This window comes from Gracilinanus agilis, chromosome 1, assembly GCF_016433145.1.
Source record: "Gracilinanus agilis isolate LMUSP501 chromosome 1, AgileGrace, whole genome shotgun sequence".
NCBI classification, from domain to species: Eukaryota; Metazoa; Chordata; class Mammalia; order Didelphimorphia; family Didelphidae; genus Gracilinanus; species Gracilinanus agilis.
The window spans coordinates 500,637,802-500,655,800 of NC_058130.1; the positions used below are offsets into that span (position 1 = coordinate 500,637,802).

At 36.1% G+C, this 17,999-nt stretch overlaps 1 protein-coding gene across 1 annotated transcript in view; it reads left to right on the forward strand.

The window, feature by feature from the left end:
* Positions 1–17,999, forward strand: part of CPA6 (carboxypeptidase A6) — a 355,331-nt gene that overhangs the window by 267,139 nt on the left and 70,193 nt on the right. The window contains exons 4-6 of the mRNA XM_044657976.1: positions 10,587–10,701; positions 11,705–11,806; positions 12,638–12,742. Coding sequence (XP_044513911.1) covers positions 10,587–10,701; positions 11,705–11,806; positions 12,638–12,742 — 322 coding nt within the window. The remainder of the gene's footprint in view (positions 1–10,586; positions 10,702–11,704; positions 11,807–12,637; positions 12,743–17,999) is intronic.

Here is a 17,999-nt window from a genome sequence, read left to right on the forward strand (position 1 = left end):
TAAGGAAAATTTTTAAAACTTTAGAAAATTTCTGAGAGGTTTTTAAAAATCACATTCCCAAAATAAATTCAAACTGCCAGCCTTAGCAGTCTACATTCATAATTTAGTACCTTTGCTTGAACCATTTGCTACTAGTTGGCGCCTACAGGCCAAGTGTCCCTATGTTATACCACCTTACTTTTCTTCATTTGCAAAAACTGTACAGGTTGGGAAGCAAAGAATTGTAATTTTCAGATGGTAAGGTGAAAAATCTCAGCCCAAATTTGGCTATAAGAACAACTCTAACAAAATCTCTTGAAGCTGAAAAAAAAGAATTTACTTCTTTGACTAGAGAACCCCTACCTTCTGTGTTAGAATCAGTTCTAAGAAAGAAGAGTGGTAAGGGCTAGGTAATCAGGTTTAGTGGTTTGCCCAGGGTCATAGAGCTAAGAAATTTCTAAGATCACATCTGAACCCAGGTCCTCCTGACTCCAGGCCTACTGGTATATCCATTGTGCTATCTAGCTGCACTTGCCATATAACTTTTGAGCATATTTAGCTTACTTCTTTTCATGTTTAAAATCCTTAGTTCTTTTCAAATGCTTAAGTATCTAGATATAAATCCTTACCCATTACTTGAGTCCTGCCTTACCAACTGACTCCTGAACATCTCACGGACATTTCAAATTCAAAATGTCCCAAAAATAATTCATTACATTACCTCCCAATCCCAATCCTACTACAAATACGCTTATTGCTGTTGAGGGCGCTGCCATTCTTATTCTGGTTAATAGTCTTAGAGGGAATTTTTAGTCATTTCTCTCACTCAACTAATCATGCACTAAATATTGTCAATTTTGCCTCACCAACATCAGCTGAATTCATCCCTTTCTCTCTTCTCACACAGCATCCGTCCTAGTTCAAGCTTTCATTAACTCTCATCTGAATTATATCACTAGCCTCTTTATTTGTTTCCTTGATTCCACTAGCTCCCCATACTAATCCAGCTTCCACACAACTGCCAAAAAGATATTTCTAAACTACAGACTTATCCCTGTTGCTTTGCTACTCTTCATGATTGTCTTAGGTAAAATTTAAAAATCTTCAGTCTAGTATTTAAAACCTTCCACAATATGATTCCTGCAGAGTACTCATATTTTTGAATTTCCAATATTTCCAGTATTTTTCACATCGCTCTCACCCTCATTGCTCTCTTTCTATTCCAGTCAAACTAACCTAGATTACATTGCCAAATTCTCTACCTCCAAACCCATAGCTTTCACATTCCTAGGATGCATTCCCCTTTCCTCGCTAATACTAAGGACTGAATACTCACATCAATAGATTCATTGTTGTATGTTGGATGAGACCTTAAAAGCATTTTTAATTGACCTTAGCATTTATCACCAGCCTTGGATGATTTTGAACTTTCATGACTACTGTTCTTATAAAATTATTTTTTTTTCCTATTCACTTTGCCTAGGACACTTTCCTTTCTCAGCTCCCTCTCTTAGAATCCCTACCTTCCATTTGATTTTAGTTCCAAGTTCTATCTCCTATATGAAACCTTTCCTGACCCCTGTTGCCAGTATCTCTCTCCCCCATTTAAAAAACAGATTATTTTTAATCATATACCATTTATCATATATATTATTATATATATACATATATATATGACATATACATACACACACAGACACACACCTGTGGAGGGAGTTGTCCCTCAATATAATGGAAGTTCCTCAAGATCAGAAAAGGTTTTCTTTTTGCCTTTGTATCCTCAGCTCTGGGCACATCCTAAATCCTAACTGACTAATTAGTTGAACCAACTCACTCTTTGTGTGTATCCTCTATCAGCCGCTCTTAGTTTGGTCTTCTATACATTTCTTTTCAGTGTTAGGTTAGGTAAAATATAATGAGGGATATAAATATGAAAAAAGCCATAATGCATTGCAAAGGCAAATATAGCATAAAGGATTTTTGGATTATGTCCTCTTGGCACAACCCCATCCTCATTGCATGGATGATTGAGTTGTCTGTATCACATTAACTGTTTTTATTACTCTGAGCAATTACAGTCATTTGAAAGCAACTTATGGGTGCTGTTAAGTGTTGTTTTATGGTACAAAACCTACTAACATGACAGTTGTTTCTTGAGAATGACTTAGAAAAGCAAAGCTTTTTAGCCACCTGCCAAACCCAGAGACTCACTGAGGGACTTCTTAACATCTTTAAATATTCCAAATGATTGAATTTCTCCATTAATTATGGTTACCTTGGTTAAGGGAAAGAGGGGAAGGATATAGCAACTACATACAGTCACATGTTATTCAATATGTCTTTAGGATTTTTATTGCCCAGTTGCTAGGAGGTCAAATCAATGTCATTATAAGATAATCTATTAGTACTATTTTCAAAATATCAAGATTTTAGCTTTTAAAATATATAACTGCTTTTCTTAAAGAAAAACTTGTATAAAAGAAAACTAGATATACTAAATACCGTATCTCTTGAAATTTTCCTAACTTAATATACATAAATTCATTTTTATTTAGTTATAATTAGTGGTTATTTATTTTGTATTTTCCTTTTAAAACACATTTTGCCATATTTTGTCAACTAGTGACACAATCCACACATTTATAATTCCTAATGACTAAACAATATTTCATTGGGTTCATATGCCAGGGTTTTCTTTTCCATTACTTTATTGGGTACAGGGACATTTGAATATTTTCCAATTTTTTTACCAGGATATTTGACACTACTACAAACATCCTTTTATATAAATTACATTTTTTCTTTTAAGAGGTCCTTAGGGATTTTATTCAAAGTGGAATTACCAGATAAAAGGATGAGGTTTTGCTTTGTTATTCTTTCTACATGTTGCCAATATGGGTGTGACACAATCTTGATGGGGACAGAGGGCAAGCCTCAGTTTCTTCATCTTATAAGATAAGAGGTTTCCACAATACAACCTCTATAATAACTTTCAATTCTCATATTTTAATATTGTGGAAGGAAATATATTGTCATTGAAAGAAAACCAGATATAAGACAATGCTTCATGTAAATCTTTGTACAAGACCTCAGATAAGGCATTCTAAGTATTGGTTTCCTCATATCTAAATCAAGAAGAATAATGGGGCAAATCCCTACCTTGTAATGTTGATATGAGAAAAATGTTTTATAAATTAGAAAATATTCTATAAATAAGTATTAAGGGGTTTGAGGTACTGGTCTATGATTTCATGATGATTCCCTACTAAGGAAACTTCCTCCAACTATTGCAGGTGGGCAATAATTCTGCAACAGAGTCTGAGAGTATTGCCTTGGGTACTGAGTGGTGTTATGAGTAAGATTAGATTAGCTGGTTATTAGGTATTGATTATATATTGATTAGGAAGTACCTAGCAGGAAGGAGCTGGAGCTTGGAATTCCAGGTTGGAATGAAGGAGGAGGAAGTCTGTCTGTGCCCTGTGTGTGGACTCCATGAGTGGTGGACAAAACTGTTGCCAACCTGGGAGACCTCAGAGCAAAGGACACCCTGCTTCCTGATTTCCCCTGGGATCCTGTGTGGTGTGGCATCTAAGAAAAGGACAAATCTACAGAGCCAAGAGAGGAGGAGAAGTTTGAAAACTGGAGGACAGTGCTTCAAGCAGAACCCTCTCTACCTGGTACCTGAGATCATCTTGACTCCTGGCATCCAGAGATCATCAGTGGATTGCAGTGAGAATCCCAAAGCCACTAAGTCCTAGTTGCACTCAAGCCTGGCAGGTTCCAGGTTTGAGGCAGAAACCCAGAGACTCCATTTATTGCTCCTTGGGCCCTGATAATTTAGATTACTTAGATAAGAGTAGAATAAGTCCTCCCATTGCTCTGTGGTTTTATCCCTTAGATTTTAAGTATAGAAATCCTTTCCCACCTTTTAGTCTAACATAATTAAAGCTGTTAAGTCCCTTTTACTTTGTTAGCCTGTTACTATACTCTGGTCTAGTGGAAGCTGGGTGACAGTTAAGATCAACTGCCATTCCTGTGGAGATCCAGTAAAACTCTGGTCTCTTCACCCTGGTCCAGTCTCTCATAAATCCTAGAGTGTGTTCCCACAAAACACTTAGTTTATTGTAATATCCCTGGTGACCCCATTACCTCACTTATATTTTCCTACAGTGGTTAAGTTACTTGCTTTGCATCACACAGCTAACATGTGTCAAAGGCAAAACCAGGACCCAGGCCACTCTCAATCTGTGACCAGCTCTCTTTTAGTCACTATACTATGTGCGCTATTACCTTTATTAGAATCTTATAATTAATTATCTCCTCTAAAGAACCAAATCAGTGTAAAGAATACAGCTGAAGAAGATTTATTTCTTCATAACTCCATCAACATTTCATTTTATTTCCTTTACTTATTTTTCCTAGTTGAAATGAAGCATAAAAGTGCCTTAAAATTAAAGTATATATTTCTGTAATTGCTATTGGAAACATCTATATGTGAATTTGAAAGCAGCTTTCTTTCTTCTATGATATTCTTTGGTGTTAGCAGATAGCTCAGTAACCCTTCAGAAGACAGTACATGCTCAGGTTTTTTACTATAAACATTATCTTCCAATGTCTTCTTTGTCTCCTCTCTGAGAATCTTGTATTAGTTTATTTATGAGCAAAATATATTTAAGTCACATATTTCTGTTTACCAGAATCTCAACTTTTTGAAGAAAATATGCCTAAGCATCTTAATAGTATATAGATGCCTAGATTCTGTTTTGGAAGGAATCTCAGAGGCTATCAAGTCCAACCCCCTCAATTTATAGATGAGGAAATTGAAGCATAGAAACAGTGTCTGAGACAGGATTCAAATCAGGGCCTCCTGACTCTAAGTCCAGCATTCTATCCATTGCTCTACATTTCTACTTGGTACTGGGATACTAAACAAACTTTTGCGGGGAAAATGTAAAATAAACCCCAAATACAAACTAAGAAGAAGCAAGAATTGCTTGTTTGGGGGTATTCAGAAAGTTCCTACTTACTTCTGATGTAAGGCACAATAATGGCAGCCTTTGACTCATCATGCTTGCTACATCTTCACAGGATAAAAGCCAGGAGCATATATTTGCCAGACCTAGTAAAATTTCCTTTTTTTGTTTTGTTTTTCAATTTCAATTCATCAAGTATTTATTTACCATCTATTATATGCCAAGCACTAGGCTAGGTGCTGAAGATGCAAAGACAAAAATGAAAATGGCCCCTGCCCTTCAGGAACATACATTCTACTAAAGAGAATCAGTATGTACCAGATAAATAAATACAAATTACATGCCAGATAGCCCCAAGCACCATGTAAATCAAGATAATATTCTAGGTGAAAGTGAAGAGAGATCTAACAGCTGAGAAAATAGGGAGCCCCTGAAGCATTTTCAGCAGAATAATGACATGGACAAGTTTAGGCACATAATTTGGCAGCTGTGTGGGTTATGTACAAATATAAGAATGATTAGAAATGCTGTTAGTTTAGAAGATTGTACAATCTATGGTTTTATTTCTCCAATTATCCAGTTCCATGAAATGTCTTAGCATTGAGAATGAATTTGGAGCATATATTCCAGCCTTGCTTTTCTTCTCTCCCTCTTCCAAGGGAGCAATTGTACATTCAGTATACTGCCAAATGTATGTCCACAAAAAGCAATGGTCCAAGTCAAAGCTGAATAGTCTTATATAACAGTTCTTTCTGTTAAAAGTTGGCTATGAGCTATCTCTGGTGCTGAATCCTTCAGTACAAGTTGAGTTTAGAGCCTAAAACAAAGTCACACTGGAACTGTATTGTCTGTTCTATAATAGCCCTCTTTGAATTCCAGATAGCTTCAGGAGACCCAAAGTGAACTGGGAGTAACAGTACAACTCCTAAAAGAATTTCTTACCAAAGAAATAAAGAGCCTGTGAGGGAAACATCCAGGCCAGGGGTTGGCAACATATGGCTCTCAAGCCATATCTGGCTCTTTTGAGGGCCAGATATGGCTCTTTCTGCAGGAGCCATAAAGTCAAATTTTTTTCAGACACTGTTACAGGAGCACGCACTGTTATAGGAGTGCATACTGTGAGCACTGTACAGCTCTCACAAAATTACATTTTAAAAAATGTGGCGTTTATGGCTCTCACAGCCAAAGCGGTTGCTGACCCATGATCTAGGCCATGTCTATGCACTGGGAGAATTATGGACTAGAAAGGTACCCTCAATCTGCAAACCTAAGACAGCACCGGGAGATCTATTACTAATTCTAAAACACAAAAGTGATCAATGGGATTTTTGGAAAAAAAGAAAGAAAAAGAAAAAGAGGGAGGTAGAAATGGAGAGTTTAAAATAAGGAACTTGAGCAGATACTATCTTCTGAAGGGCTAATGAGCTGTTTGCCAACCACAAAGAATATCATGTAAGAAAAAAATTTGATCTCCAATTTCAGGTAGAGATGGTCTATTTCTTAAAGTCTGGCAACCTAGCCTCACAGGAAGGTTGTGAAAAACAAATTTTAAAAAACCCACCCACTTGTAAGCCTTAAAGTGAGCACTGTCTGCCTTTCTCTTTTGCCCATGTCACAACCTACTTGGTATTATACTTATTTGTATCCATTCCTATACTCTCCCACCCCCGGCTATCTCCTTTGAATATATAATCAAGATGGGGTGGAAAGCCTCCAAATAATTGTCAAACCTATTGACTCCCACACTTTTCTAGTGATTCATGTGGAGTGAATTATACTACCAAAATGAACATAAAATGCAAACTTAATGATGATGAAGTTCTGAGCAAGAAACTGAAGATCTTATGAGCATACATGCTACTTTTAGCATGATTGGCAGTTAGAGGCAAAGGTTTCATTCAGAAAACTGAGAAAGATCTGAGAAGTAAATAGATTGGGGGGGTTGTTTTAAGATAGCATATAAGAGGGGGATTTTTGGATGGTTGTTTAAAAGTTAATGTTTTCCATGAATAGAGTGCAGAATTATGGACCAAATCTATACATCAAGTCAACAAGCATTTATTAAGCAACCTACTATGTGATGGAAACTGTAACTGCAGGGATTCTGAACTAAAAATATTTCCCAGTCTATCATACCTGACTATAATGACTATGTCATGCAAATGATACAGCATTAACTAAAACACTGTTAGAATATATTTGACTAGAATCTAGCAAAGCTAATCAAAAGTCAAAGAATGGCAGTAGAGAGGTGACCTGGCTACATATACTATACCATAAATACCATAGAGAGGAGTTACACCATAGAAATAAGGATAACAAAGAGTCCAGTAATTCACAGAAAATAAATACAAGATAGGAACTAGTTGTAAAGTACATTGCCTAAGGTGTCTATTTGCAGATGCATGAAATATGGTTGACAACTAAGGTAAACTTGAGATTCTATCCCAAAGAAGCAGATGATACTCATTGATATCATCAAGATATATATGGAAAGGGAGCTCCAGTTTGAATATTGACCTGAAAAGTACGCCTTTTTTTTACAAAGAAACAGTATAGATAAGGACAAAAGGATATGTATGTCATAATGATAAGCTCATGTGAGGAATTCCAGAAATAAGAATTTGAAAGCATGATGGAACATTTGAGAATATGGCAATAAAGAAATAAATGGAGTGATATTGTCAAAGAAGTATACTTCAGACTATTTAGATGTAAGAACTTAAATGAGAAGTTCAGGAAACATCATAATCCTAGTGCAGTGATATGATATAATGGTTATAGTAGTCTAGACATCTGCCATAGTTCTCATTCAAAGCAAGGAAATTAATGTCATTAGGCTATCAAGAATTTAATTTCATCTTTTAAAAAGTGGATGGAATGGCAAGGAAAATGCATATTCTAACCAACAAGGAGGAGTTAGATGCTTCAGCAAAATTATGGCAACCTTGAGAAAAGTCACCACTCCATCTTATAATTTGTGATAGAAAAAAAAGAAAGTCAATATAGTCTGTCATCTACATTATACTCAAGGAAAGTAGCACAAGGTTCTAATATGTATGATTCCATAGCTTAAATTTCTGTAAGGGAAGTTAGCCTAGGAAATTTTGAAAGCTCCCAAGAATAAAATTATGTGGTGGCAAATGGAAATGATTCCATTAAGAAGGGAAAAGAATTGTTACCTTAAAAAGATGAATATATAAGTAATTCATTAAAAATGATTTTTAAAGACTTATAGAAGAGAAAAATATGGACAAGTAACTAAGAATTACTCTTTCCACTATTTGCTTAGTTAGTCATACTTCCTTTTTCTTTGCCTCTCTGTATCTAGATCTCCTTACTGTTGTGAGGAAGATTAGTTAGTAATTAATTAAGTATTAAGGATGGACTTAGCCGGAAGGACTGGAGCATTCCAAGATGGAATGAAGGAGCAGGAAGGAGGTGTGTGTGCCCTGAGGGAGACTCCATTAGTGATTGGCATAAACTGTTGCTAGCCCTGGGAGATCTCAGCCTGCATCCTGATTTCCCTGGGATCCTGTGTGGTGGTGGCATCTAGCAAGGGGACAAGAACTACAGAGCAGCACCAAGGGAAGGAAGAGTTTGGGATCTGGTGGACAGCATCTCAAGCACACCCTCTCTACTTGGATACCTTGGACCACCTTGGCTTTTGGCATCCTGAGATCATCTGTGGATTACCAGGAGAAACCCTCAAAGCCACCCACAGACCCTTTAGCTGTGGTGGTCAAGCCTGGCTGGAACCAGGTTTGAAGCAGCCCCCCAGAGACTCCAGAACATCTCCTTTATTCCCAGCCTGGCCTAGGTCAATTAATATTAGAGAAGTTAAGTCCTCCCCCTTGCCCTGTGGTTTTGCCCATTAGGTTTTAGTGTAGAATTCCCTATCCCACCTTTATTTTAGTTAAACATAATTAAACCAGTTAAAACCTTTTACCTCACCTGTTGGTTTCAAAGACTCTGGCCTAGTGCTGACAGTTGGCCAACAGCCATTTTTGTCAGTTATCAGCAGCTTAGTTGTGTACTCTGGTCTCCCCATCCTGGTCCTGTCTCTCCTACAACCCAGTGTGTGTACCCACAACCATTTAGATTATATTGTAACATCCCTGGTGCTGCCATCTTTTTTCACATTACCTACTGATTAATCAATCCACAAATATTTATTGAGCACCTAATATAAACCAGACATTGTGCAAGGCACTGGGGTTACAAGTTCAAAGAATTTTTAAATGTCCTAAACATAAGGAACTTATATTCTAATGGGAGAATCAAGAAGTACAAATGAAACTATATGCAGCATAAATATAAAGTTTATACATGGAAGAGTGTGATTTGTATGTGTAGATGTATTCACATATACACACAAAGCAGTCAAATACCAAAGAGTTTGGGAGGTAGATAAATAGTAATTGTGGGGGAGGATAAGAAATGGATCATTAATAAGATGATATCACAGCTATCTCTTACAGTAAGAATGGTACTCTCTGAAGAAAATGTAAGGAGGGTGTGTGTTTCCAGGAACATAGGACAGCTAAACCCTTGTCATATACTATTTTGTATACCAGCTCCTCATCTTAAAAAAAGTTCTCTGTATCTCAAGTATCCTTTGAAAGTATCTCCGTCTTTATCTCTATCTCAACTATCTATATCCTATCTACAGCTATCTAAATATCCTATCTACATCTCAACTACCCTAAGATATATAAACTCTTATAGTTCACAGACCATGTGTTGGTTTTCTTTGTATCTCTCCAATTGTCTGGTGCCATATTTTGTACATAGTCAGTACTTAATGGAATTGTTTTGAATGAATAAAAAAAAGAGTAAGGCCTCTTCATGAATCAATCATACTTCATTTGCCCCATTTTAGAACAATTAACAGGATCATCAACTTATGGACAAAGACATCACTATATTTAATGTAATATTATGCTCTGCTTCATCAACCTCTGGATTTACATTAAGAAGGCTCAACCTTGAGGTTACCCCCCAAAATCCAAAATCACTCTCTCTTTGATTTGTTTTGTCCCCACCCAGAGTTCCCTCTGAGACATAGCTAAATAAAGGTAGAATATAATTTGCATTTAGGTTTCCACAGATGTAGGAAAAGAAGTTTCCAGATCCCATGCAATCATTCAAGGTCACCACACATTTATTAGGTACCAAATAGTCTTTATAATACCTCTTGGAAAATGCAAAGAAAACATAAAGGATTCACAGTAGCCCATAAACAATCAATACAATTCTTTCTTTCTAGTGAATTCCACCTTTCCCCAGTCTTAAAGTCCTTGAGATTAAACCCAAAGAGTAATTGTACTACTTTTTTAAAAAAGCAAAAAATAAGATAGAATTAAATAGATCACCTGAAGTACTTAGTATACAAAATGTGATTTGTGTGGGTGTCAGGGGTGGTGCAGTGTTTTTAAATCATTGTACTACTTGTTTGGCAGTTTCTATTTCATTGAACTAGAAATATTTTCAAATATTTTAATAAAAAACCATATTCAGGCCACAATACCTTGCTCTACATCTCTTTGCAGCCCTAAAATCTGTATTGCTTATTGAAATTGCACCTCGTTTAATTTATTCTTTATCAACAAATGTTTTTTTTTTCTAATCCAGGGTCTTAATAGCTGATCTTCAGAAAACATTAGAAAAAGGAAGCAGCTTAAGGGCCCAACGAAACCGTAGATCACTTCCAGGATACAGTTATGAAGTTTATCACTCTTTAGAAGAAGTAAGTAAATAAAATAAAGTACTGTTTAATATGTGCACTGCATATCATATAATACATATGCATATATATTCACTACAACTTCAATCCCAACATTGGGAGGCAGACAATTCTTGGTCCATAAATTTGATTTAAGACTTCTTGGTCTATTAACTCTATACACATGAGAATCACCAAAAAACCTCAAAGTCTACCTAAGCCAATTCACCCCATACAAGAATTTGCTCTACAGCATTCTGAGCTTTAGCCCCTCTAAAATTTCTCTCATAGAACTATTCATTCCATACTGATATTCATTGTTCATTAATGACTCATCTTCTGTTACCTGCCCCTTCTCTCTTCTACACATCTATGTTGATTAGTTCTTTGTGTATCCATGTAAGTCTCGTAAGTCAATTCCTGTTTTTCCTATTCATCAGAATTTCACCTCTTTATGACTTCAGAATTTCATTTGTAAGAGATTCCTATCCTTCCAGGGCTAACTTCCTGTGAAATTTAGTCCCATGAGAACCTACCTACCCTTCCTCTAAAGAAAAAAATAATAATGCAGATGAATATATTCAAATCTTTGAAATCCATGTTTTCCTGAAGCTGATTTCTCCTGTTTCCCCCTATTTATTTTGCAGAGAGCACAAAATTTTTAAAAGTTCTATTCATCAAAAGACATGTACTGCAACTTGGCTAATTTTTATTGCATGGCTATATCTATAGCAAAACTATCATTAATACATCAGTGATCTATAGTATTAGTATGTGAAAAAGAAACTGGACCTAAAGAGGCATCGTACTATTAAAAATTAAAAAGGCATAAAATAAGAGTAGGATTTATTAAGTTGCCTGAAGTACAGGGTACACAAAATGGAATTTTCTGTGTATGGCATGTTCCACACGGGGCCTTAAAGTATTTATAGTTCCTGCTGGCACTCTCTTCATCCTCCTCAGGTTCTCTCTTTCCTGCTATAATTTTAATTGACTCTGACAGAATTTTTTACTTTTCTGATTTTAGATTCAAAATTGGATGCATCATTTGAATAAAACCCATTCAGGTCTCATCCACATGTTTTCTATTGGAAAATCCTATGAGGGAAGGTCTCTTTTTATATTAAAGGTAAAAAAAAGGAAATGCAATGTTAGATGGAATGCTTAGTGCCTACTTTCAGATGAAATATGAAATAATTCATATTTTCCACTTTGTCATAGGGCTACTTATTGGGGTAGAGTTTGGGAATTAACTCTTGCATATATTCTCAAAGTCAAATTCTAGGACTAATCTAGGAAAATATTTTACCCTTAAGCTGTTGGATGATAGTTTATTTTCCTCAAACAAAAGTTCTAGGATATTCTTTCTCCTTTCTTCATTTGATGTATTTGGAAATTTATGGGTTTTTTTTTTCAGTTCTCAGGATATACTTCCAAGGATTATATAGAGCTACAATCTCCTCTGAATATCATGTCAGGGGTTATTTATTGGATATGAAATTAAAAATCATCTAACTCATGTTAGAAATTGCATAAATAAAACAAGGGTATATAAGGAGAAACCTATTGTTTCATTGTTTCATTCATTCCATCTAGCTCAATGAACTTCTGGTTTCTGCTTCATACTGTGTTTTCCCCCTACACGCAAGAAATAGACTAATTTCTAAGAAATTTTATAGGAATAATGTTACAATACATTAATAATACTGGTATTAGTGTGTGACCCATGAGACAATATTCAAGAAAAGAAATAATAGATTTGCAGAATGTTTTTGGTTCTCTGATTTGTAAACTGGGCAGAGTATTTTCTCTTCTCCATGAGGTAATCCTAACCTCCCTGGACAGATGGCAAATCTATTCTGATGAGATAAAGTTATACTAAAGAATGGTCCTGAAATCTTGCTATTGGTCACTGAATCAAAATGTCCGAGATGGTTATTATGAATACTTTTGTTTCTAGCTGGGCAGAAGATCCAAGGCTTACAAAAGAGCTGTCTGGATAGACTGCGGTATTCATGCAAGAGAATGGATTGGTCCTGCCTTTTGTCAATGGTTTGTAAAAGAAGTAAGTTGAAACCCTTTCTGCAGTTCTGTTTCAGGATTCATGACGTATCAGTGCATCTGTGGGTATTTTTTCTCTCCTGGGGCAACAGAAGCAGAGTTTTAAAGTCAGTTTCAGTCAACTGAATGTTATGAAACCACAGAGGTTGAAATACTTTAAGCCCTACAATCCCAAATTGGATTCCAGGAAATTGTGCCATGTATGATATTCAGCTTAAGAGACCATGGTTCACTTCATTTATTCTTCATAATGGCTTTTCATATGCTAGATTTATTAACAAGGTGATGGAAAGGCTTTTGGGTTTTACAGTATGGCTCTCTTATTTACCAGTCACAAAAATAGGGCCGTTAAACACAGTAGTGAATTATGCTTTAATTCTGTAATATTCTGCATTGGGAGAAGTTAATGACATTTTCACCCAGTACCACTTAGTGGCTTAAGGCAATTACTCATCTTCTGAATCTCTGAATTGCCACTTCCTATCTTTTCAGTCAACATACACTGAGCACCATAGAGAAAGAGATAAATATGTATAAGATACATACATTCAATGTAGAACACTGTGCTAGTTGCTATGTAGGCATATAAAATAATAAAATTAAATTAAAGTACATGGTCCCTGTCATCAAAGAGCTCAGCACCCAATGAGAAATAAGGATGTGAAAATAAAGCAAGAGCATACCAAACAAGGGGATATAAATATACATATACACATATGTATATATATATATATATTACTTAGAAAAGAATGAAGAAAAGGGAAGACTGTTAAAAATAAATGGGATTTTGTAGTGGTGAGGAGGACCTGGCATTAGGAGACCTGGGTTTGAATTCTAGAATTGATATTCATTTATTTTGTGACCATGAGCAAGTTATTTAACTTGCTGAACTTCAGTTTATTCATTTGACAATAATACATGCACTAACTACATAATTTATTCATTTATTCAACAAACATTTATTAACTTCCCATTAAATTCCAGGGACTGTATTTTAGGGCTAAGAATACAGAAACAAAACAAAACAGGACCTATGTTCAAATAGTTTAAACAGATAAGGACTGCAAAAAACATACAAGATAACACAAACAAATAAACTCAACTGATATACCAACATACTTCATTTTGTTGCACCATTCCCACTGCTGCCTAGTCAGCTGATCAGTGCTAGTAGCCTAAAGTGGCAAGAAAATTGGATAATAACATGTAGCTTTTAGGTCCATGAATATATGTGTGTGTGGCAACCATTCAGGGAACTCTAGAGCAAAAGAAGAGATGAGGCACTCTGTTTCCTATCAGTAGCAAAGGACTTCCTTTCTGGAACACCACCATATTACCTAGCTTTACACCCCTAACTGATGTATAGACATGAAGAAAACCAACCAGATACAATTTCATGATGTAGCTTTGAATGTATTGGCCCTGGAGTCAAGAGACCTAGGTTTAAGTCCCTGCTGTCACTAAGTAGCTGTGAAACTTTGAACAAGCCAATTAACCTCCAGGAATTTTAGTTTTTCTCATCTATGAAATAGGGAAAAATAATACTAGCATTATTTACTTCATATAATTGTCATAAAGATCAAGTATAAAATATTAAGTGCTTTATAACCACTTAGCAATTCAGTTTGTCAGTCAATAAATATTTATACATGCCTACTAAGTGTTAGAAAATATGATATGTCTCTGGGAGACAAAGAAAGACAAATGGCAGTCCTTGCTTTCAAGGAGCTCAGATCTAATGGGAGAGACAATATGCAAAGCACTGTTTACAAACAAGATATACATAAGACAAATTGGAGCTAATCAACAGAATGAAAGCATAAGAATTAAGGTGGAGGGTCAGGAAAGGCTCCTTTAGAAGGCAGAATTTGAAGGAAACCAAGAAATGGAGATAAGGAAGGGGAGCATTCCAAGCATTAGGGACAGCCAGTAAGTTGGAAGTTCAGATACTGTAGGTGAGAAATAACAAGGAGGCCAATGTCAATGAATCCTGGAGAGTGTGGTGGGTATATTAGAAGAGTATAAAGATTGGAAAGGTTGGGTGGAGGAAGATGTTTGTAGGTAATGAAAGGCTTTGAATGCCAAAAAGAAGATTTTATATTTGATCCTAGAAATAATATGGAGGTACTAGAATTTCTTAAGGGTGGAGGATGACATGGTCAGACCTGCATTTTAAGGAAGATGACTTTAGCAGTTGAATGGCAGATTGACTGGATTGGAGAAAGAATGCTATCAGGAAGACCAACGAGCAGGCTATTGCAATAGTCCAATCATCAGGTGATGAGGGTCTACATATACCAAATGTTTCTTGAGCATTTCTTATGTGCTATCCACTGAGAGATTCAAGAGAAAAATCAAATGATTCTTGCCCTTAAGGAGCTTATGATGGTTAGCTATTATCATAGATTATGTGACCTCTCCAATCTTTACCACTCAAAGATGCTAAAATCCTATTAACTGTAACTCTTCATTTCCCATTTTTGCTCAAAGCAAATCGTCACTCTCAGGCTTTCCCTGGCTTTGATTTCCCAAACACACACACAGCATGTCTGCATAAGCAATATAGTATCTCAAACAGTGCTAAAATCAGGCCATCTGTGTGGTCCTAGAACAAGTACCTTGACTGTGTGTGATTCTAACACTCTAGATCTAGGTATCAGACCTGGACTATTTACACAGCAGTATATTTTCCACTTCCCTCATCTCCCCTTCAGCATACTCCTTTGTCAACCCCATATTGACTTTGCATGCCAAGAGGAATATCAGCACCAGAGCAACCTGGCTCCACACATCCCCTCTTCTATCAGCATTCCTGAATCCCTATCTCATTCTCTGAGAGGCAGGACATTGTATTAGGGAAAGCACTAAACAAAGGATTAGAGACCTAGGTTCTAGTCCTAGATTTATTACTAACTAAGATGGATAATGCTGAATCAGTCATTTCCCTCCCTGGCCCTCAGTTTCTTCATCTGCAGAACAAAATTTTAGACTAGGTAACAACTGAAATTCGTAAGAGGTAGTATTTCTTAATTTTAGATCATTATTAATCAACTACACTGTACAATCCAAACTGGCTAATTGACTCCTTTCACAATCTGAATGGGAGCAAAAGTGGGGCAAAAGAGAGCATACTCCCCTTGGGCAGCTCTTTTTATACCCCTTGAGACCTTACTACTCAGCTCCTCTCTTTGACATCCCATGATATCTCTGATTGGCAGTCATGGAGGAGGTAGACTTAGAGACCTCAATTCCTCCCTCATTACTTCATCACTAGAGGGGGCGTGTCTTTGCTTCAACCCAGGATGATGCCGACTCATCAAGCCATGTGGAGTCCAACATGGCTACTAGAGCTCACTGGCTTCCTCTGATATCTCCAGTGGGTCCTTTTAAGATCTAAACAAAAGAAGGGAGGACTCAACCCAGTTTCATAGCCTGCAAGAGAAGCTGTTTCATTCTGACCCAGATTGTTCTTAGGAGAATTCAAGAGAAAATAATTTCACAAATCAATATTAATTTTACACAATTAGATGACCTTTGTGGTTCCTCCTGGATGATATCTTCTATAATTCTCTGAACCTCCACTTGCTCTTCTGTCTCCCATAACCTTAACCAAAGCACTTAACCTCTCTAGGCTTAAGTTTCCTTATTTGTAAAATAAAGAAATTGGATTTAGGTGCCTCTGATGGACCTACTAGCTTTAAATCTATGATCCTAACTAATTGGATGCCCCAGTAAAGACGTAGAGAACAGTAAAATCAGCAATTAGTATTTCCAAATGGATCACCAGACTAGTGAGTTTGGTTTTTTTATTTATTTTCATTCACTTACATAAAACTCATATTTCAAACAAAGAATCAATATCTGCTAAATGGAGAACCCTGAAAAACAGGCTATCAGAAATGTAAATTACATAATATATTTTTCCTACTTCATCTCTCAAACTGAAAGCCATTTAATTGTGTCAGAAAACCCTCACTTCATTTTTCGTGCTTTTTTTCTGATTTTATTTCCCATCTTCCACCCCCCCCCATTTCCCAACACTCAAAGTACACCAAATTCTATTTCAGTCATGGTTGGGAACTTCCACAAGCAAGGAAAATTAAAATTAATTTGATGAATCAAGATTGGAAAATCTTTCTCTTATAAATTATTGCTTATTACAAAAGTTGCAGAACCATTACTAATATTGTACCATTATCTATGATGCTTTGTAATATTTTCTCTGGCTTTAGTAGAGTTAGTGTTGAAATCACCAGATGCTCCCTTTCCTCTGGAAACAGAAAGGAGTTTGGATGAATGCTTCCCATTGACAATTAGTCATCTGAAAAATATAACAGGCCAAGATAGATGGGTACTAGCTTTGCCTCATTTCAATAGAGGAGAAAGCCAACTGGAGAATATGAGTAAATAAGATCAAAAGAAATAGTCAAAGTTCTTCTGCCTTAGATTCAACATATAGTGTTGGTTCTAAGAGAGAAGGTAAAGGTCTTAAAAAAAAAAAAAAGAAATGGTGAAGGTGGCTAAATAGACATTTCCTAACTGTGTGACCCTGAGCAAGTCATTAAACACCAAATCCTAACCCTTACCACTCTTTTGCCTTGGAACTGATACTGAGTATTGATTCTAAGACAGAAGGTAAAGAGGGTATTTTAAATGGTGAAAGTCCAAAGAAAGACATTGCCCAAAGGAAGTAGACCAGAAGTTGGAGTTATAGACTACCAATGCAAAGGAGTTTTTAAAGGGTTAGAAAAAGGAAGAACCCAGAGAAAACTGAAAGAAGGAGATCTGAGATAATGAAAATTAGCTATCTTTTAAAAATTAAACAAAATTATAAGGTTGAATATAAAAAAAAACTTTGTTCTCATTCCTGGAAGAATTCTATAGCATCCTCTAATGAGGATTGTTTTAATTGTTCCTATTATGCAATCCATCCTATAAGACATTATGAGAGATGAAGACAAAATATAAGGTGTTTTCTCTGCCCTCAAAGAAACTTCACTCTAGGTATAAAAATAGGAGATATTACCAAATTAAGTGTGAAATTTTGCTATAAGAATTACCAGTAGAGGAATCAATGAGGGTCAGAGAACAGAAGGCTTTATAGAAGAGATGAACTTAAAGTGATTAGAAGAAAGGTGGATTTAAATGCACAAAGCAGAGAATAACAACAGGGTCAGAGACATAGGGTTAAGATTGAACCTCATATGTGGGAGAAAGTGATGATAAAAATTATAGACTATTGGAGTAGGAGTTAGATATGC